At 44.5% G+C, this 23180-nt stretch overlaps 1 protein-coding gene across 2 annotated transcripts in view; it reads left to right on the forward strand.

Moving 5' to 3' along the window:
- Positions 1-23180, forward strand: part of MTOR (mechanistic target of rapamycin kinase) — an 865133-nt gene that overhangs the window by 99827 nt on the left and 742126 nt on the right. For both annotated transcript variants that reach the window (XM_078642233.1, XM_078642234.1), the window contains exons 5-8: positions 7073-7273; positions 9974-10108; positions 21464-21739; positions 22429-22537. In XM_078642233.1, coding sequence (XP_078498359.1) covers positions 7073-7273; positions 9974-10108; positions 21464-21739; positions 22429-22537 — 721 coding nt within the window. The remainder of the gene's footprint in view (positions 1-7072; positions 7274-9973; positions 10109-21463; positions 21740-22428; positions 22538-23180) is intronic.

Consider the following 23180-nt stretch of genomic DNA (forward strand, 5'->3'; position numbering starts at 1 on the left):
TATCATGAGTGTATATGTGTAAATTCCATCACAAGTGTAACTTGCCTGGTTCTATTGTAAAGCGCTCTGTCACCTTTGGGTAAAGTTTGCGCGATGTAAAATTGCTTTAAGTAAATAGTGATTCCCACGAAGCTCCGAGACCTGTTATTTCTTTCTGCTACCAATTTCTTTTTTATGGTCTCCGTCACCCCCCCCCCCCCCCCACCCCCTATTCAGAGAGGGCACCTGATTCCACCGTGCCCCCAAGGCACTAATGATGAGGATTGGCCTCTCGCACAGTGGTATCATCCTCTTGCACCCAAGCAGCAGCAGCTGCCTCCTCCTTTGAGCGTCACAAAGTTGCAAGGGTGGCACAGCAAAAGGAATATCAAAGACATGTTAATATACTTATTGGAGAAGACACGTTCAGGCAATTCGGCATATTTGAAGAAACTGCTCGATCGGTGCCTGCTACCTTGTGTGGTCTTCGTATAGTTTTAAACAAACATTTTTTGAGTGCCAACAAGACCTTGGAAAAGTAAAAAGCTAATATGCTGATCTGTCATATTTATCCACTCCCCGACCAAAAGCCCACATACTTAATCGCCTCAAAATGGTTATCATCAAGGAGATCACGCATTGGAATGGGAATTTAAGATGACCCCTCTCGAATGACACACATGTTTAAATACAGATTATATTTAAGAAGATACATTTCTGTAGAACATTTGGTGTAGTCTTTGTGGCGCTACAAAATATGAGAAGTCAGTATTGTTTCTACCCTTACTCATTTTGGCGCTTTTGGGTGGATGAATGGTGGAGCTGTTCTGCCGCCTACTCCCAGGATTTAAAGCTGTGAGAAGCACCGGTATTTGGCAGCAAGTGCTAATTTTACTGGGCTGTGCCGTAGACTTTCGGCCAACTGTAGTTTTGAAGAGCTGGACACTGTTTTTTTGGCTCGAAGTGGACACATTCTGAGGCAGGGCGCTGCCACATTCCATAGCAATTTCTTTTCAGCCAGATGCTTTTTTGATCTGTGCTTTTTTAGTCTGGAAACAAATCTCTGCATGCCATCTGGATCACAGGCTCATGTCCTGAACTTGGCCTTTCATCCTTCTAAATTGAGTGAAATAAGGAACAAGTTGAGCTGGTGTATAGTAGTTCTGTCATATATACATGTTAGGTGTGCTGCGCAATCTTACGGCACTACGTGTTCCAAACTTTGTAAAAAAAGTCATCATTTTGAAGGGAGGGTGACCACCTAGTGCTGTGATCCCAATGCCTTTGCCATTTGCAAGGTTATGGAAGATGGGAGGCAACTTATCTAGATAGGCTGAGCCAAGACAGCTAGCGAGATTGCTTCAAGGCCCAAGAGGCCCAACCAGAGAGCTTTAAAAGAAGGGTAAAGCCTTCAGGGGCTTCACGAAGGTGGCATTTGTTAATACTTATAGGAGCACCAATTATATTTACACATGGTCACATTCATGTTTTTTCAATACCACATAAATACACCCCACATAAAACCACTCTGTCCCCATAAAACACTCCACGCCATGTTATTCGAATCAACATAATGTCACTCAATACCACACAGTTTCACGCCACACAATTCAGCTCCACACATTTTCATTCCACACCACACAATTCTACACCAAACCACATAATTCAAATCAACTACCCAATTGCACAACAAATACATCCAATGCACACCACAAAATTCCACATCATGCCTCAAAATTTTACTGCACACCGCATAATTAAACTCCACTACATACCACTCCACAACACACAATCCCACTCCGCATAATTCCAGTATACTCAATACCACATGATTACTATTCACATAATCCCACTGCACACTATTCCGCTACACAAATCCATTCCACACAATTCCACAACTAACAATTTCAATCCAACCCACATATTTCCACTCCACACCACATACTTCGACTCCACTCGATAACACGTGGGTAAAAGACATTGTCATTTACAACGCCAATAACTCTAACTCTCACAAAAGCGAGACCAATTGGCTTTGCCAATGCTTGTTTGAGTTGTGCTAAGCTTCTGGCTTGAGTTACTAATGTGCCTCTTGGAGAGAAGATTGGTCAAGTGTGGGATTGTTCTCCAGAATTTCCAGCTGCTTCGTGTCCGTGAGTGGGCCAACAGAAGGAAGCAAAATGTATAGTCTTATGGTTTAGGTGATATTTGTTCGCATTCATTCTGCTAGATTTTTTTCATTTACAGCAACTCGTTCTAGCTGTAAATATTTTAGATTTTTGTGGTGAGAGTCCTAGCGTCTAACTTTCTAACAGATTTCCTAAAAATGTTTCCTTTTTAATGCAAATATGCAATGCAGGATTGGCTTTGTTTGGAGGGCGTGCCTAAATAAAATGATTATTTACTTATTGTGTAATGAACATCCTGCTAATGCTCCGAGACCATTTGCTTTAATATGAATACTTTTAATTTAACAGAAGTTTGGCCTTATTTTTCTTCCCATTTGGATTTACCCCTGATATAATGATAGAAATATCTTTTGTGCTTGGAGGGTGCTGTATCCTTAGACACATGTTTCTACATCTGTCACCAACAAACGTTTTCAGTGTTGAGGAGCACTTTGAATTAGTGTACCATGTGTGCCTGATCTGTCATTAGGACCACCTGAATACGCCATTTCTGTTCACATTTCGTCATTTTTTGTCTGGAACTTAAGTTCCTACTATGGCCTGGTCCCTATGCTTTCCGATGCTAGTATGGTTAACTCTCCATACCTTTAACTCGTGTCTCTGTGAACGACAGAAAAACAGGGAGTGGCCAATCTTTTTGTCTCAACTTCTCCCTCTCTCAACAAATAGTACAACTTGTTAAATTCTTACTTCTGTGCATACTTCTCTGGTCCTTCGAGTGATCCTACCAAGTCTGCCATGAATGTTTGTTTTCTTGCATCCAAGCAACAAAACAAAGGCTGCCACTATTGGCTTTTTGTCTCCTTATTCATTTATTTCACTTAGACAAAGGGATTATAGAAGAACTTGTTTCTGTCTCCTGGTATTGTTTTGTTTTAATTTTACTGAATGAATATAATTTTGTGGGTTCTCTCCACAGGCTTAATCTAAAATCTGTGAAGCACAGTTTTAATAGTAGGGTGCTCAAAAGAGTTTAGTGACTGTTAGTCAACAAGAAATATATACTTATACTTTATTTTTGTGGCTTTACATGGCACCGACCAGTCCCAAAGATTCAGCCACTGAAGAAAGGATATAGGAATAGACTGAAAAAGCTTCTAGCAGTCAGGAAGAGATGTGTTTCATAGTTAAAGTACATCATCAAAAGGGCACTCTTTAAACACTCAACTTCTAGACTGGAATACAGACTTCAGCATAGGAAATATGGAAAGTGTGAACGACAACGTTTAGACCACTATTACCAGAACTGGAGAGAGGTCGAAAGACATGGCGAAGTTAGACTTCAAAGGAAATCTCTGCAGGATGACAGTGTGGTGGTAGATTGAGCGTCAAAGGAAGCAAGATGTAATGAACGAGGCCAAGACGACTAAGAACGAAGAACCGTCACATAGCGAACTGGTTCGGCTGAGTATATTAGTGGTTTGGGGTCATAGAGTAGCAGCACAGCGGGGTAGACATGAGGGGACTTCCTCTTCAGCTGACATGCTCCAAATGGTAGCAATAATATCAACACCATTGGGTTTTGGCAAGTGCTTTGAAAGTCTACAGGGGATACAAACTATTCAGGTTAGTGTGTTTTGATCATAGCTGGAGGTGATGTTAAGAGTACAGAAGTAAAATGGGTGAGTGTCCTAAGAGTTCGGGCAGTCCGGACATGCAACAGAGAGAGAGGCACAGAGTTAAGCCACTGGGAGAATAGGTGTTTGGAAGCATATTTTTAGCCCCACCTGCAAGAAAGTAAACAAGAGTGAGTGTGGAGCAGTCAAGGTGCGAAGTGCATGCATGTAAGTCATAAGTGTCACATGGGATGCAGCAGATGTGGGGTTGCAGGAGGAGCCTGAGGGAAAGCCAGCAGTTTAGTCATCTGTAGGAGGTGCGTTGTGGAACCTGGTACAAAAACTAAGGTGGGGCAATTGCTAATCAACCCATTTATATATGTTGACTATTTTTAATTTCGATGATGAAAAAGCTTTATTCGAGTTATACACTCATAAAAGCACACACATATAAGTTTATACATTTTAAAACTCTAGACATACGTTGACAGTAAAATACAGTTAAAAATACACAATACACACACATAAAATATTTACCAATAATAGTTAATATAAGCTTTCTCATAAAGTGCTAGATCTAAATGCATGGTAAAGAGCAAGATCCTCCGCTTTGCGGTCCATACCCAAATTTATACAGTCAAAAGCTCTTAACGTACATATTAGCAGCATTTTACAATTTAAAATTCATCTTTCTCTCCCACAGGATACTGGCAATGATAATTCATGCAAACAAAAAGGTAAAATTCAAAGCATATTAGGAGATAGAGCCCTCCGCCTTATGGACCAAGCCCACCCCAGGTATTTTGCCGTTCCTACTACAATGGGTAATTCGGTGGAGGAACAAATAATTCTCAACCCCTCGACACCACTTAACACACCAAGGTTTCTACAAACAGGTGCCAACCAGGATTTTCTCGGTTTTACATAGGCCTCACACAGGAATAGAAAATGTGCGATACTTTCGTTTGGGGCGCCACATGTCGGGCAACACGAACTACTACTAGTTCCCCAGCTGGACGTCAATGACCTCAGGGGGAGGGAACCTGCCCTTAACTGGAAAAATAATTTCCTGTCTAACGGGACAGTTATAGTGTCCCAGTACTGTTCTAGGGCAGGTTTTGTTTTAATTTCCATAAACCTACCCCCCATGGATTCTGAGGTTGCGCTCCTCCAAAGCATCTGGTCAATATAATCCCAATATTTGGCTTTTATAGTGGTTTTACTAGGGAACACTTCCTCGAGGGGATTTTCCCAGAGTTTGGAGAGACCAAGCTCAGCAAGGACGTCCCTGAGCATTTTTAGCCATGTAATTTTGTGGAAGACATCTGATTTAACCAAGGCTGAGAACCCCTCAGCATAGTGTCTAATTTCTGGGGTCGTCCATAGCCGTCTCCAGTAGAGGATAGGCCTTAGTCGGGCACGATCGCTAAGCGATCTTCTTCCTAAATCCAGGCCAAGCGGTATTAATGGGGTACTTTGGGGGAGGCTAGTTATCCCTCTCAGAAACCTGTTCTCAGATCTTTGGAGGGTAGTAAGCCTCTCAAAGCCCCAAACTTCAGCCCCGTAAAGGGCTGCGCCCAAGGCTTTTGCGTCGTATACCATGAGAGCAGGTTTGATGGGCCTGGTTTTGGATTTAGCTTGTTCTACCCGGAGAGCTCCTGAAATCTGCTGGTGTTTCAGCACCGCCTTCTCAATATGCCTCGACCAACCAAATTTGCTTGATATCTCCACCCCTAGGTATGTAAAAACATTTACTACCTCTAGTCTGATGTTGTTCAGAGATACCCTAGGTTGGGATTGGCGCTTTTGCCCGAAGACCATCAGCTTGGTTTTATTTACATTAACTTCGAGACCTCGTTCCTTGCAGAACATATCAAATACGTTCAAGGCTCGCTGGAGTCCTGCCGGGGTTTTGGACACGATCAAGGTGTCGTCAGCGAACATCAGGATCGGAACCCTGATGCCCGCTAGCGAAGGTGCGTCAGCCCTCGCATCCAGCATCCTATCCACTATACCATTAATGAACAAGGAGAACAGCAGGGGTGCCATGGCACATCCCTGCCGTACCCCCCGTTCAACTGGGAAATTGGTGGTAGATTCCCCATTCCTCCCCCACTGGACTTTAGCGAAATTGCTTTCGTGAAGACGCATTATTAGTGTAAGCAGCTCGAGTGGGACCCCTATCTTACTCAAAACAACCCACAGCTTGCTCCTAGGCACCAGATCGAAGGCAGCCCTCAGATCTACAAATGCTACATAAAGGCTGCCTTCGCCAAGGAGTACAGTCCCCCACCGTAGCATAGTGAAGCGAAAAATTTGATCAACCGTGCTGGTTGCCCGCCTAAATCCTGCCTGGTAGGGGGATAAAGCATTATTCTCATCTACCCAGGCCATAAGTTTGTCGACCACCATCTTCCCCACCACTTTTAGGATAGTGGCCAGCAAACTTATCGGTCTATAATTTGCCGGGAGTGACCGATCGCCTTTCTTAAAGATCGGAATTATTATTGCCCCCTTCCATACATCGGGGATTTTTGCCCCTTTAGCAAGGGCATTTCCCAGCACAGTCGCATATCTTGCCCACCGAACCTTATCGTGTTTGAAAATGTCTGAGGGAATTCCATCTAACCCCGGAGCTTTCCCCCCCTGCAGTGATGAAATTACAAGTTCAGATTCTTTGATTGAGAATAAATCTCCCATTTTTAATTTCCTAAAACATTGAGTAGAATTAAGTTCACAAAGCACCTGTTAGCGTTGGTCTCAACAGTCCTTTTGGGTATAAATATATAAGAATCTGCTCTTTGCTTATAAAATGGTCTACAGCAGGGTCTACTGGTTTAGCTTTACCATATGCTATTGTTTCGATTCTGTTAGTAAGCCTGCATATTTTACTGACACTCCTTTACTGTATTGCTTTGGTGTTGAATTTAACAGCTGGGAAACAAATTCTCTGGAAAGGCAGCTTCATGGAGGATCCACACTGTACTTGTCATTGCTTTCCACATTAAAATGTTTAATAAACATTGAAAAGGACTGTCCGTTCCCTTTTAATCGTGTCCGTCCTACAGAAAATGTATTCTCTTAGTGTTATTCTGTGGTGGAATCAATAGGAATGTTACGGCTACTCTTTTTCAACGTAAATAATGAATAGATACAGTCTCACTGTGTTGAGTCTGTTGGAGGAGATCTGTGTATGCCTCAAGTAGTGATTCCACTGTTTAAATTTTTTTGCCTGTGTTATTTGTGTCGATCTGGATCAATTGGTTGGCTGCTTGAACCTTTAAGAGTAAAATGGTGGCAGTGTTTGGTCAAACATGGTGACATTTCCATTACCTTTTCTTCATTCAGGTGCTGGTACTGAAGGAGTTGGCTGTCAGTGCCCCCACGTTCTTCTTTCAGCAGATACAACCCTTCTTCGATAATATTTTCTTTGCTGTATGGGATTCGAAGCAGGCAGTTCGTGAAGGTGCAGTGGCCGCTTTGAGAGCATGTCTGATCCTCACCACACAGCGAGAGCCGAAGGAAATGCAGAGACTACCATGGTACAGGGTAAGAACACTTTTCTTCTTTGGTTCCGTTAGACCGGGACAGATTGATGATTCTGTAGGTCACCAGGTATTAATTGTAGTGGTTGTTCTGGTGGAGATTTTTCAGATAAGCATGGTAGTTGTTTGATGTCATACATGATATAATGAATGGTGGTTTCACACATCAGTGGCGGTTCTTTATATACTATCTATAGGGGTGATAGTTCTGTAAGGAACAGTGGTTGGTTCCGGGTCAATGTAATTTGCACAGAACTGATATTATAAACCCTTTCTTAGCAGAGGCTATTTAACCTGTCTACAAATTATTCAATCAATATATTGCATTATTGGTGACAACCTCCCTTACCAATCGTTTCCAAGAAATAATTGGGGACCAAACTTGTTAGAATGGAGGACTGCATCGTGCAAATCTTTCCTTTCCGTTAGGTACTTTAAGCAATATTAGCATCATCTTTTCACTGACTGTTCCAAATATGAAGATGTGACATGTGATCAAACTTATTTTAGATTAGCACAGGCTCTTTGATCAATCTTTCATTATTTGGTAGTTATATAGAATGCTGCATATTGTCTTGCAGTCACTTCAGTGTGTTGTGGTTCATTGTAATGGGTGTTTGATATCAGGAGTGGTTGGTCAATTGCCTTTAAGTAAAGCCCCTGACTGAGGAGTATTTATGACCATTGTCCTGGCTGGAATCTAGTGGGGCTTTTGTTTCTGTTCATGAAGGACCTGCCCTGGCAGAACGGGCAGGACTGTTCTAATAGAGCTATGGTCAAGACTGATTTGCATACAGCTTGGATCAAACCGAGGTGGCATGGTGGTTGAAAAATTATTATTATTATTTAACATTTCTTAAGCGCGTAGCTACCCTAAGGCATCCCAGCGCTAGCAGCCGTGAAGAGGAGTGAAGCTTACAGTTTGATGTTCTGAAATAACCAAGTTTCAAGTTCTTTCGAAAGGTAAGATGATGGGTCTCTGAACGTAACTGCAGGGGAAGGGTATTCCAGAGCCTGACTATGCAACTATGCATGATGGACAGGGATGTGGCCCAGCCTGAGATGAATTCAATCATTCCTTTCATCACTTTGTTGTTGTTGCAGCTGGAAGGATAAGCCACGGATGCCACTGCAAGTAAGGACTAAAGGCCTTTAACGCCAGATGACCCCTGGGTTTAAGATGGGTCTCTCCAGGGCAAGTTGCACTGGTCCCTTTATTCCCCCTGAGGAACAGTTGAGTCATTGGACATGCTGAGGGACCATGGAACGACCCCTGAGGCTTGTGTAGACTGGTCCCGCAGCTGAGTGACCCCCACCCCTCCCCATAAAGAAGGTTACCATGGACTCTGCTGGCACGGGTGCCATGCAAGATGGCCAAAGCCATGGGGCCTAGGGTTTGCAGCAGGGAGGGTGTTCTACTTGTTGGTTGTGGAGGGGCAGCTTTAGATGCCCCTGAAGCTGGAGAGAGCACCAAGCTTCCAAGCAAAGAACAGGTCAGGCGCAGGCAGCCATCAAACCAAGCTTGCACAAAAAGCACCCCTTTGGAGGCAGAGGCCCTGGAGAAAATGCTCCTGGTGGCTAGGGCTGGCCACAAGGAGCAACACGAGAGGAAGAGCTTTGAAATTACCCTCCGGGGCTGGAGAAAATAATCTGCAAAGCAGAAAGAAAAGTTTGAGGTGCTTTGGCAACTATTTCTAAATTCCTCTGGGGATAGACATATTCATAATAAATTATTTTGTTGTGTGAGTGGCCCCATTCCCCAGGGCCTGCTGCGATTCTGGATGTTCCTGGGACACTATTCCCTGGGACTAAGAAGAGGACCGAAGCGGGAAAGCCATCACTCACAGATGCGTTGCCTGCCCCCAATACCCATGCTAGACGGTGGAAAGGACTCCGCCTCTCTACCTGCTGCTTGCACCAGCACTGACAGGAGAGAGACAAATTGATTCTCCCTGCAGGTGGGAGACACAAAGGACAGTGCTGGCTCCAGTTCGAGGTATTGGACCCACCCAGCACTCCTCCTCGTGTGACTTCCAACTAGACAATATGCCTGTGAGTGACCCTGATGGGTTTGGGACACCCAGAACTAGAAAAGAAAAAGGAAACCTGGAATAAGGCATTACAAAGGGAAGTCCGGCACAAGGCTGCTGTTTTAAAACAGAGTGGAGAAACCCATTCAGTATACGTGCATGGGGATGAGGCGCGCCCAATAAGCCGTAGTGATGGCCTACAAAAATTGTCATATTTTCATCTTGGTTCATGAGGAAGAGCAGGGCACCAACAGTGGTTCTGCAAGTGTGTTAGGAGTGTTGCAGTACAGAAACCCATCCCACCTCCCCAATGTTATTTTAAAAAATAAAAATATCACCCTACCTCTCCAAGGGAATTGTAATCTGACTCCGGAAGAGGTTTGCCCTATACTCAAGGCACTTCTGGATCTGAGCCTTTGCTCCTAGGCTCTGGAGTGCAGGGACCTCTATTAGTTGATCCTAACGCTGCAGTAGCCACTTAGTTAAAGTGAAATAAAAATAAAAATTAGATCATTTGTCGGGTAGTTTGGAAACTTCAGAGGTCTGATAATGTGTCCGAGCTCTGTGAGGGGCTGTATTTTGTCAGGTTAGCAATATCTAAGACAATTTAAAAATGCATTAACATCTCTTGGGCATTTGAACTGTTTAATGTACATTTCCTGGTTTTTCCACAGCAAACATTTGAAGAGGCTGAGAGGGGCTTTGATGAATCTTTTTCCAAAGAGAAGGGAGTGAGTCGCGATGATCGTATCCATGGGGCCTTATTAATCATTAATGAACTTGTGAGAATCAGCAGCATGGAAGGAGAGGTAAGATGCTCGATGTTGAACACCATGCTCATCCCTATGCTACAATTGCTCCCCCAGGACCTCTCAGTACTCCTTAGCAATCTAGATTAAGGAAAGAGAAGCATAATTTAAAGGTGTGCACTTGACCTTTGCCATTCATGGATTCATTCTTGTTGTTGAATGGAATGCATCAAGCTGTACCAATGGTTGAAGAATTCTTTAAGAATAAGCCTGGCAACATGTTAGCAATTGCCTCCTCCTTCACACTTTGAGTGGCCTTATTACCTAGCTGTCTTTGTTTGTGTGTGCGTATTAGGTTGGGATATTCGATCATAAATTGTGACAAAACACTATCACTCCGGATGCACCTACTCCAAAAAATAAAAGACTTTGGGGATTATCTAGAGCTGGGTAGTAATGAAAAACCTTTTATTAGCGGAAGAAGAGCTAAACTGAGTAGACCAGCCATTGGCGGAATTTCCTCCATCATACCTTTCTCCAGTAATTGGAGCATTTTCATTGCCTTTGATGAAAACACTAATAAATGCTTTCTCTAACATACCACCTATGTTAGAGAATCCTTAGACAGGATTCACATACCTATATACATATTGTTAGGCACCTACCCATTGTCCTGCTCAGGGAGAAGTGTGTAGCCGCACATGTACGCGCACTCACCCATAGACACACACCCTGTCCCTCCCATCTTTTTTTTCTCCCTCTCGGTTTCTCTTTTTCGTCTGCTGATCTTGAACATTTTCATTTTTAAAAAGTGATGATGCAGTATATTTGTTATCCCCTGCCAAATAAGGTGGTATATTCGGCTACTGATTTATCATTGGAAGTCCCACCCAATGGACAAGTAGTTAAAATCTGGTAAACTAGACCGTGTATACACTTTCCCTACTGGAATTTTCTTGTGGGAGAAAGGCAGAAAATAAATGTCAGCAGCTTAGAAATTTCAGGCAAAATTAAATAAAAAACATTTAAAAATCCTCTCGATCGCCTGCCCAAAAGGGGACCTTTGGCACATAGTGATGGATTTTGTAAAGGTGTTCTCTTTGTTGATGATTAACTATGGATGACATTGATTAAAAGTTTTTTTCCCCACATATCTATCTACGCATTTAAAGTATGACCTTGCCAAACATGGTTCCCTTTGGACCTCAGTTGGCTGGCTGTCAAAACATTAGGACGAGTTCAATAATCAGTGATTTTGTAATTTTTTTTTACTTAACACCTTTAGTATCATTTGGAAGTTTGAATATACGTATTGTGGTCAGTAAGGCAATTCACCGATCTAATAGAGACACTTAGGTGCAGATTCCTTACCTTAAAATATCCGAGGCGTCAGGCTGGATCTGGAAACTTTTTCTCTAGCAATACCCTTGCGCGCCCGTAGGTGGCATCGTCTTGCTCTGTGTGACGTCATCCGTGCCGAAAGTGACATCCACGTCACCTAGATAGCCACCACCTCGGCACGCTGATGTCAGTTCTTTTCTGTTCGTGCCAGCTAGTGTATATCCGTGAAGAGATCTACCCTCTCTCACTTTTTGACAGGCTTTTTTCGAAGTTTTGTCAATTTTTGGTGTGTACGTTTTACCTTGATGTCAAAGAAGACTTCTGGATTCAAACAGTGCCGCGCTTGCCGCTGCTCCTTGTCTTTGACGGGTCCACACAATCTCTGGAGCATGACCACAACTCGGACGCCGACTTCAATGCTCGAACAAAGTCCCTTGCTCACTTTGCCACTGGATTCAAGCAAGCCGGGCTGAAGACGGCTGTAATGCCAGAAACCGGTCCTCCGAAGCTTGTTTCCGGTCCAGGGAAGGCATGTCTTGGCAGTTCGGGCTGGACTGTTCCCATGAGGCGCAGGGTCAAACTGATTTGCATATGGCCATGTCTGAACTGGGGTGGCAGAGTGGGCTAAAGAACGGTGATGGATTAAACCCAGATCTGTTGACTGGGTGTGAGTGTTTGAATGGTTCAGATGCTCCGTCCATCACCACCCCCTTTTGTACCACTGTGCTTCAATGCTCAGCAGTGGATCCGAAGGCTTTGAGGGAGCGATCCCTGAAGCTGCTTGCGGCCCGGGCATTCGACTCCACTTTGATCGCCCCAGAGGTTTATGTTCCCAGTCGCGAGGAAGGTCCGGCCGCCTCTCCAGGCGTCCTAAGACCTCGTCCCCCCGCTTGAAGTCGGCAAGTCATTCAGACAAGAGGCATAAGAAACACAAGAAGTAGAAGCATGCTTCCTATTCTTCCCATCGAAGGAAGGACCTTGCTCTAGACCTCGTTCTGCGGAACCTGCATCTGGGTCAACTCCGCACTTTCTGCATTTCCAGAATTCGAAGTGCCTCCCGCCCAACTGATTTCTGTGATGCAATATGCCTCATATATGGAGGATCAGACAGTCGCGGCGCACCTTCTGGCCCCAGAGGCTCAGGAATGGACTCCATTGTGTTCCACGTCAGTGGCTCCGACCCGATGGCCGTCAATGGATCCAGTGGTGGATCCCGACCAGTGCTGGTCGTACCCCTGCGAACTTCCCTGGCTCCGCACCAAAACTCCCGACAACGCCGGTATCCCTTGGCCTATACCATCCTTATCCCAGACAACCCGGATTGCGCGCCTTTTGACAGCGATTTTAGCGCTGACTTTATCCTCTGGTCTTAAGTCAGTTCCTCAACCTTATTTTGAGGGTCTAGGAATGGAGGAGGATCTGTACAGGTTGCTGGACCCATTACAAAATCAGCCTGAGCACAAAGTTGACTGGTATGAGAAACTGGGTGAGGCCAGTGTACTGGATACCTTCCCGGATTCTGGCCTGCTTTCTCCCCATACCGTGGCTACGGAGGAAGGAGCTTCATATGCTATGGTGGTGGGAAGGGCAGCTGAGATCCTGAACCTTCAGCTCCCTTCGGTGGACATCAAGACGAACATCTTGACGGAGGTCCTGCAGCCGGGTTTCTCCTCCTCAGATTTCCTCCTCCCTTTCAACAAGGCCTTAACTGATGTTCATCTGGGCACTTGGTCCAAGCCCCACACAGGGGCTCCTGTGAATATGAGCATTGGCTGCTGGCATCACCCTGCACTGGGCGACCAGATATTCCTCACCAATCACCCCACCCCGAGACCTTGGTGGTCCAAGCCTCTACCTCACAAGACACGTTCCCTTCTGCACTCCTGAACAAGGAAGCTAAGATGCTGGTTAGGTGGGGCAAAAAGATTTTTGCTTCCGCCATCCTTGCATTGGAGTCAGTGAACACTGCATGCCTATTAGGTTGTTGTGCCCACTCGCTGTGGGAAATGGTTGTGCAGATGCTGCCACAGGTTCTGGAGGAGGCCCGGTCCTTGCTGTCCCAAGCGATATTGGACGGGCGAGATGCGGCCAAGTTCACCGTTCATTGTGGGTATGACAACACTGACTTGCTGGGTAGAGCAATGTCATCAACAGTGGCTAATCGATGCCACAGCCAGCTGAGGACTTATGGCTTTTCTGGGGATGTCCAAGCTTCCCTTATGGACATACCCTTTGATGGCACTCGTCTCTTCGTAGACCAGGTAGACATGGCCCTGGAAAGCTTTAAGGGCATGTGGGCTACGGCCAAGTCCTTGGCCCTCTCGGTGACCACCCATCCCCTGTTTGCTTTTCGTCCCTTTCATGGCCGCGGAAGAGGTTTTCAGCTACTCTGGCCATTTCCCAGCCACAAGATTGCGCAAGTTCAGCAACCACTACACATCTGTGGGCCCGGCTAATTTTGACCCCGTGAATCAGGCGGACCGAGTTCCAATCAATCCACTTCTCCCCTGCAGTCTCTAAGCCTTCTAAGGCTGGCACTTCCGGATCATGGGCGGCTGGTTTATGGCAGGATCAGCCATCGCTTTCACAACTGGCAAACCATCATATCTGACAAGTGGGTTCTTCAGACGGTCCATAAGGGCTTCTCTCTACCTTTCAAGACTACCCCGCCCTCCATGCCTCCAACTAGCAACTGGCTGATGGAGGACCACCTGATCTTTCTTCAGGAGGACATCAGGGCTCACTTGGCCAAGAGAGCCATAGAGAGGGTTCCAATGCCAGAAGTAGGCTGTGGTTGCTATTCCCGCTACTTCCTGGTCCCGAAAAAGGACAGGGGTCTTTGCCCTATCCTAGATTGCCCAAACAACTTCCTCAGAAAGGAAAAGTTTAAGATGCTCACTCTGGCTCAGGTCTTGTCTGCACTAGACCCCAGAGAATGGATAGTAGTGTTGGACTTGCAAGATGCCTATTTTCACATTCCCGTCTAGCCTGCCCATCAGCGTTACCGGCGGTTCACGCTAGGCCATGAGCACTTTCAGTTCATTGTGCTCCCCTTTGGCCTTACCAGCACCCCTCCGGTGTTCACCAAGGTGATGGCGGTGGTTGCAGCTCATCTGCGCAGATTAGGGGTGCCAGTCTTCTCCTGTCTCGATGACTGGCTGTTGAGGTGAGCTCACCCCAAGTTGTCATTTCCCACCTCCAGACTACAGCGAACCTCCTGCTTTCCGTGGGGCTCACTATCAATGTGCCAAAGTCACACCTGACTCCTTCTCAGACCCTCCCTTTCATCTGAGCTGTTCTGGACACAGTGCAGTTTCTTGTCTATCCTCCTGAGCGGCAAGTCCAGGATATTCAGGCTATGATACTGATGTTTCAGTCTCTATCCTGGATTTCTGTGAGACTGACTTTGAAGCTGCTGGGCCTAATGGCCTCCTGCATCCTGCTAGTGAAACATGCCAGATGGCATCTTCAGACTCTGCTGTGGGATCTAAAATTCCAATGGGTGTAGCATCAGGGGAATTTCTCAGACATGGTCCATATCTCAGAGAGAACTGCACGGGATCTATAGTGTTGGCTGACCAACCGCTATTGGGTCAGAGGCAGACCCCTCTTCCTTCCCCGAACCAGATCACACAGTAATGCATATGAGTCACTCTTGGGATAGGGCAGCCATATAGGAGAGGTGGATATCAGAGGACACTTGGCGGAGTCCATATTCCACATCAACTTGCTGGAGCTCCAAGCGATTTGCTTGGCGTTGAAAGGTTTCCTTCCTTCTATCAAGGTGAAGTTAATTCAGGTGTTCACGGAAAACACTACCACCATGTAGTACTGCAACAAATGGGGCGGGTGGGGTCGTCGACACTTTGTCAGGAGTTCGTCTGTATCTGGACACAGCTGTACCAGCAGGGCATATCCCTGGTGTGTCAACACCTGGCAGGTTCCCTAAACGCCAGGGCGCATTAACTCAGCCATCGAGTCCTAGCACTTCACGATTGGCGTCGCCATCTGGAGATGACGCAAGGTCTATTTCAGAAGTGTGGCAAGCCTTGGTTAGGTCTGTTCGTCTCCGCCGAGAAAGCGCAGTGTCTGCAGTTTTGCATGCAGGAGTTTCCAAGGTCGCACACGCTCTGCAACACTTTTCATTTCGAATGGAGCTCAGGCTTCCTGTACTCCTTTACCCCAATACCACTCCTGTCCAGAGTGCTCAAGAAGATCAGGAGCGACCGGGCACAAGTCATTCTTGTGGCTCTGGACTGGGCATTGAGAGTCTGGTATCCCGAGCTTCTCCAACTGAGCATTGATCCTTGGATCAGGCTGTCCCTTTGTGAGGATCTTCTGTCGCAGCAGCAGGGCAGGGTCCTCCACCCGAACCTGTCAGCTCTACGCCTTCCTGCGTGGAGATTGAGCAGCAGCAGTTGATAGCAATTCAAAACAAGCTTTATTCGACAGTGTCATAAAAGCTTTAAAAAAAAAATTTACATTTCATAATTTAAAAGGTTAAAATGATTGAGTTGAATTCATAAAATACATCATAAGTACAAGTTACAAAAAGTGCATACATTTTCCTTCTGGTTTTAGCAAACATTTAACAAGTTTTCAGTCCCGGTTCCAGTTTACTTCTGATGGCCCATGCCCAGCCTATGAATTTGGCCAGGGCTATACAGATAGTAAGATTATTGCTGGTACGGATTATTCTAGCTGCATTCAACCTTCCTCCTGAAGCCTGCGATGTTATTTTGGCAGCCAGACGTCTCACCAAGACCTTGTACGCCTGCCGGTGGCAAATAAAAAAAAAAAATTATTGCACAGAAAGTCTGCTGATCGTCTTTCTTTTGAACCTTGCCCAGCAGGGCTCTCCTCTGGGCACTCTTAAAGGGTATGTTTCGGCTCTGTCTGCCTTGTTGAGGCTGCCAGACCAACCCTTTTTAGGTCAAGCCTAGAAGCAGCGCATATGTGCTGCTCTGCAAGGCATTCTATAATGTCTCTGGGAAGTTAGAAGACACCCACCACACGCCCATCTCCTGTTATTGGTTACTTAGTCCGCCTTTCTAAATGGCATAGTTTTGGTTTGTGGATAGAGTACATTTGTTCCGCCTTGTGGCAGTTTTGCCCCTGTTGCATGGATTCTTTCAATATGGCCATATATTTTGGTACCCACACTACTATGTCTTTTGCCTCGGCTTGTTTTTTAATTTCCTGTTGTGTTCACCATGCCCCCGCCCCACCTCCCGTTGTCCGCATTCCCTGTGTTCCCGCCCCCTCCTGTTGTCCATGTTGTCTTTCTTCCCACCCCTTGTACGCTTGGTTGTAGTTTTTCTGCGAGTCTCCTTGCTGTGTTGTTGGTCATAGCCCAGGCTCTGTCATCCAGGCCTCCTTACCTGACCATCTTCCCTGATAAGTTGATTCTTCGCACAAGGACCGCTTTCTTGCCAAAAGTAGTAACACCATTCCATGTGGGGCAATCCATCACTGTGCCCACTCCTCGGCATCCCTCTAAAGAGGAGGAGGGACTCCACCATCTGGACGCAAAAAGAGGATAGTGTTCTATCTTGACTGTACTAAAGAGTTTCAAGTGGACGACCAACTCTTCGAGGGTTATGATGAATTAAAGAAAGGTTATGTGGTTCAGAAGATGACTATCTTGCGATGAGTCATTCTATGCATAACATTTTGTTACACTCTGGCCAAGAAACAGCCTCCTGAAGGCTTACAAGCTCATTGCACCAGAGCTAAAGCTGCAACCACAGCGTTGCAACGTGATGTTTCAGTCCTTGACGTTTGTTAGGCAGCATTGTGGACATCACTGCTCAAGTTCACTAAGCACTACTGCCTTGATGGTCAAGTCTTTTTGGCCGTTCTGTCCTGCAGAAATTCCTTGTCCAAACTTGTCCACAATCCCTCCCCTGGGCGATGGTATTGCTGGGGTATCTATTCCAATGTAACGAATCTGCAGCTAAATGTCTCTATCAGATGGACAAATTGCTTACCTTCAGTAACGCCTTATCTGGTAGATACATAATCTAGCCGCAGATTCCTTACCGACCCACCCATCTTCCCCACACTGCGGACAGGTTTATAGGGTCATGACGGATCCCTTCAGGGCCCTCGCTGTTCTAGGCATACCACTGTCCGTGCGCTTCATGGCTCCACGGTCCTGACGTAAAAAGTAACTGATATCAGCGTGCCAAGGTGTTGCCTATATAAGTGATGTGGACGTCACTTCCGGTGCGAACGCGCAGATGATGTCATGCAGAACCGACCAACGCCACCTCTGGACAAGTGTATTGCTCAAGCAAAGGTTTCTGGATCCAGCCTGATGTGTGGGATATTCTAAAGTAAGGAATCTGCAGTTAGATCCTGTCTCTATCAGAAAAGGAGTTGCTGAAGGTAAGTAACTTGTCCTTCTGGTAGCATAATAAACCATGTGGGAAATGGAGTGTTTTTTAGAAATCCGCCGAAGTCCGAGACTGCTTTGTTGAGCCAGATTGCACATTATCTGTAAGGTTTTTTGTTATACTAAAAGTTTTTTGTTAAACACTAAGCATGAAAAATGTGTTTTGTTTCAGTCTGTGAAAGTTTATTTAAAACATTGAAGTAGTGGAGTTTTTAGTTTGTTTTTCTGTAGTAAATATTTTTATTTGGTTATTCAGACAGTGGGTGTTTAGCAAAAACACATTTTTGTGTCAGTCGAAATGACATGGTTTTCAAACTACTGTCTGCAAAAATAGTTAAGAACGTTGGGTTTTGTTTACTTTGCCTGAAAGTGATAGTGACAAAACGAGGGGTATTAGTGAAGCTCAGCAATGTGGGCTTCTTATTGGAGCAGTTGCTTCTCACGGCTGTTGGTTAGTAATGGGAAACACATTTTTTGATTGCTAATAACTTCACCCCCCATTTGGTGAATCTGCCTGGACCCTGTTAAGGATCTTTTCATGTGTAGGTATTTGTAATTTCCATGCTCATTTTTTTTGTTCTCTGCTAAGGTAAACTACTGAACAGAATTACTTGGCATGAAGACTGAGCGTGTGCCAGAACAGAACCCTTTTTGTGGTTTTGTTTAAAAATATTTAGAACTTTTTCACATCTTTTGCAATTAAAATAACCAACAGAAAACTAAAGCTAGGTTTGTGAACCTTTCTCTGTCTTGGTCAAAAACATTCCATGAATCGCAGTACAACCAAACGTGGTTCACAAACCAGGGGTCTTGCACTCTACGACCAAAAACAAAGTAAACATTAAAACGCACTGAATTTGGGCAGTATATTTTTTTCAGACCTCTGCTTGATGCAGATACAAATGCACAACACAACATTCATGTGTTACCGGAATAAGCAGGGAGTTGACAAACCTTCATGCTCAAGGTTCAGGAGATCTGCTATGGGCAGATATCCACATTCGGACAGTCATTGTACATCTAACTCAGAGCCTTTTAAGTTAACCATAGATGGCTCTGAATTAATAGGTTCTCTAGGAAATCTTTAGGCTTTTGGGCTACATACAAATAGACTCATTTGAAACACAAAAAATGCCACGACTTCACATCTATTTTCCTCAAATCAAAGTTTAATGACAGTTCCCTTATAATCACATGTTCACAGACAAGTCTCAGACTTTCTTCCCTTACCCTGGTTATATTCATGTGGCAATTCCTGTGTTTGCAAATCAGAATTCTTGCAGCACAGGAGTCTTGCCTACCTCCATATCTTATTAGGACTCCTTGGATTCCAACATGTACCACTATCCATAATCCTTCTGTTTGTTACCCTGTAAGATGGCTTCTGAGAGAGGTCCTGTTTGCATGACAAAGTTGGCGTTTGTTGGAAACAGCCAGTTGCTATCAAGATTTTTCAGTCATAATGAAAACGTGGGACTTCGAAGACTGACGGGACATCAAAGTGTCACTAGTTCCAGCGGGGAATTGGGCTTTAGAGATGGTGTTATGTATGAATCCACAACGTATATTATATTCAAGTTGAGTTTATTCATTAAAAGAAGAAGCACTCTAGCGTACATCCGGAGGCTCCAGTCGTTGGCAGTAACTGATTTTTGCTATTTGCTAAATGCGATTTGCTGTTGCATCTATAACATTTTAGGTTATTTTTAAAATCTTCAGAATTTCCTTTTGAGGAAATTGTTTGTTTCTTTTTAGAGAAATCCTTATTTTTGTTTTCATATTTATGATTGATTTTGGAAACAATTTCTCTACTAATGGAAACATCTTTATGTTTAACTTGTTGTGCACTTCTACAAGAAAGTTCAGCTTTTCTAACAATGGATATTATGAAATCTAAATTTTCATCCCCGTTTATCCACAGTCTTTCTTGTATTGTGTCATTACTGGAATGCATAACCACTTGATCTCTGATGAGATCTTCTTGTAAGTTACCAAATTTACAATCTAATGCTAACGTTTTAAGAGAAGAAACAAAATTATCAACAGATTCTTCTTTTGATTGTTTTCTCTGAAAGAACTTATACCTCGAAATCCCTATGCATACTTTAGGGGAACAGTACTTATCAAAGTCATATATAGCTTTATCAAAAATATTCATATCACCGCTTGCTTGTGAAGTAGGTAATTGATTGAAGGCTTTTAATCCTTCTGGTCCCAAACAGTGTAAGAAGATACCTTTCTTTTCTGGGGCTTTCATTTTTCCATTGGTATCTAATGTCTCAATGTAATTTAAAAAATAAGCTTTCCATTCGATCCAGGGCATACAAGGAGAGCTACCAGCTGTCCAATAACTTTGTGGTGGTGATAGCGTGTAACCTTGAGCACACATACTGGTGAGAATTCAATATAAGTTATGTAAAGTATTTATAAAATATACTTATAGTAATTAAATGAATTAATGTTTGTTTTCTTATAAAAATAAAATCAATTAATTTGAGTTACTTGTAAGTAGATGGGTAATCCAACGATGTAGTAAATAATTGAAAGTTATCCTGTTTCAAATGGTGTAATTTTCCAACTGTAACATGGATTTCAGTCTTTTTACCTGTGACTGGAGAATCGTCGTAGAAGTAATTGGTGAAAACGAAGTCACCTCTTTAGTGTTCGTCACACTTACTGTGAGTAGCGTTTTGAAAAGGAAGTGTAGTTCTCACTTCCGCCTGTTCCGCTGTTCAAACGCAGGGTGGATGAGAAACTTCCCTCGGCGCTGGGAGAAAGTCGCCGCGTTGACGCTCCGTTAAAAGTAAGAAGCAGTAAAATTGTATTCCAGACCGGGGGTTGGATGTTTCTGTTGTAGATGTCAGGAATAGCTTTCGTTGTGAAGGAGATGCTCCGACGATCATTTAAAATGGAAGTGAATTTTCAATTCTAAGATCGGTCGTGAAATGCTTAGAAATGCTTCTTCCGAAGGGTTAAAGTTGCTCCGTCCATCGTCGCCAATTTGTTATGTATGAATCCACAACGTATATTATATTCAAGTTGAGTTTATTCATTAAAAGAAGAAGCACTCTAGCGTACATCCGGAGGCTCCAGTCGTTGGCAGTAACTGACCTCCGTAACAGTTTATACATGCATAATATTTAATACAAACAGTTATCTGTAGCGAGGCATACATATTTGATTCATAACATGACACGTGAAGTATTCAAAGGGAAATACACGCGCGGGTCGCGCACAATGGGCATGTAATAGAATGGTGTAATGTGTGCGCGAGACATTGGAATGTAAACACAAGCGCGTGTATGGTTGTATATATAACAGATGGTCAGCTGTGACTCAAAAACGGAATATCTCAGAGACATTTAGAAGAACAATGGTTACAATGGTTCTGGAATCTGGTAGCTTGTTCCAGATCTCTTAACCCGGCAATGTGCTGTGGTGTATTGCTGTATTGTTTGCGCTTTTTGTGTTGCATGAGGCTTTCTACACGTTTGTCAGTGAGCTAACACTTCACCTGGGATTCTTTTCGCACTGAATGGCTTTGCTGCACAGAAACCATCCCAGAGTGAGCCCTGCTTCTGTGCCCCTTTTCCTTGGGGTTGTGTCTCCTTTTATTTGGAGCTGTTGACAGTTCCTAGCAGCATTACTAAACTGCAGGATTTCTTCCTCCCAACCAGCGCCTACGGGAAGAGATGGAAGAGATAACTCAGCAGCAGCTTGTACACGACAAGCATTGCAAGGACCTGATGGGGTTTGGCACCAAGCCACGGCACATCACTCCATTCACCAGCTTCCAGTCGGTCCAGCCTCAACCTTCCAATGCTTTGATGGGCCTTCTGGGCTATAGTGGGCAGGCTAGCATCCTAGCCTATGGAAGCGCATCCCTGTCTTCCAAGTCCACCCTAGTGGAGAGTCGGAGCTGCCGGGAACTGATGGAGGAAAAGTTTGATCAGGTGAATATATGCAGCTGTGTCACATCCTTTTTTGCTGTACTCTCTTTATTCTTACACTAGATCTTTTTGTACATCGTTCTATGCTGTTTTCAGTCTATCTTCTCTGTTTAATTTAATGTACTATTTCTCAATTTTCAAGACCCGTACTTTCCTCCACTCCCTCTTTTTCTGTCTAATTAGTTCTTTTTTATCCCTCTTCAGCATGCACCTCCTTATATCTATCTCTTCTCATTCCCTTACTGCTCTTTGCAGTGTTTCAACTTATTGCTTCCCGTCCATTTTCTTTTGCTGCTTTTTTCTATTTCTCTTTCCTTTCGTTACTTTCTCTCTCCAAATAACCACCCTTTTACAAGCTCCTTTTATTCCACCGGCTTTCCCCCCCCCACTTTCTTTCTTCAATTGCCTGCACATTTCCCTTCCTCTCCTACTGCCTCTCTTCTTCAGCCTGCCGCTTCCATCTCCCTTCTCTTACCTCTGTACCTCTCTCTCCCTTCATTCTCACCTCTTCGTTCCAGTGTGCATTTCACTTCTTTCTTAACCCATCCTGTTCCCTTTCTCGTTCTTCCACCTGGCTCATTCTTTCCAATATTTCTTCCCTTTCTTGCTCCCCTTTGCCTTTCTCCTTCTTTTGTGTTCTGATTTTCCCACTTCCCATTTTATATGACGTCATAGACACTTCTTTTTTTCAGGTGTGCCGCTGGGTCCTGAAGTGCCGAAGCTGCAAAAGTTCCCTTATCCAAATGACAATTTTAAATGTACTGCCACGTTTGGCTGCCTTCCGGCCCACTGCCTTTACAGGTGAGGCCTATCTTCTTAAGAGGGATGTGCAGTAGAAGTGTCATGGGGTGTTCGAGTGTGGTTGCTTGGGTTGTGAGAGTGAGACTCTGGTTGGTGTGAGCATGGTTGCCCAGAATGTGAGAGGTATGAACGTCGAGCCTTGAGGTCTGTAAGCACATGCATGCATTGTCAGTACAGTTCTTCATGGTGTGAGAGAGGGGTGCGGGGAGTGAGGTAGCACATGTTGTGTGAGCATGTCTTTGAGGAATGCTAGTACAGTTGGTAGTGGTGAGCACGGGTGCTGGCAGCATGTTGTAATTGTTACTTCGTAGCATGGTTGCCCATCGATACGATGTGTTGCAGTGCGTGGTTTGTGTGTGTGAGAGCGATCACAGGTCTGTGAGTTGAGTAAGTGTCGATGCCTTGTATATGAATGTAGCTGTGTAATAGTCTTACTAGCTGGGTCAGACATTAGAGTCAGATTGTCTGAAAATATAACTGGACAGACCTTGGGCAGTGCTCTACCGGAGGAGTGAAGCTTGGCTGCATGAGATGTGTGAGCGCTTGGAGTTTTAACTTATTAATAAAGGATGCCTGAATATTATTGGGTTTTTGAACCTGTAATAGGTGTTCGAAAAAAGTGGACTGCAAGGCTTGAAAAAGC

Source organism: Lissotriton helveticus, chromosome 5_1, assembly GCF_964261635.1.
Source record: "Lissotriton helveticus chromosome 5_1, aLisHel1.1, whole genome shotgun sequence".
NCBI classification, from domain to species: Eukaryota; Metazoa; Chordata; class Amphibia; order Caudata; family Salamandridae; genus Lissotriton; species Lissotriton helveticus.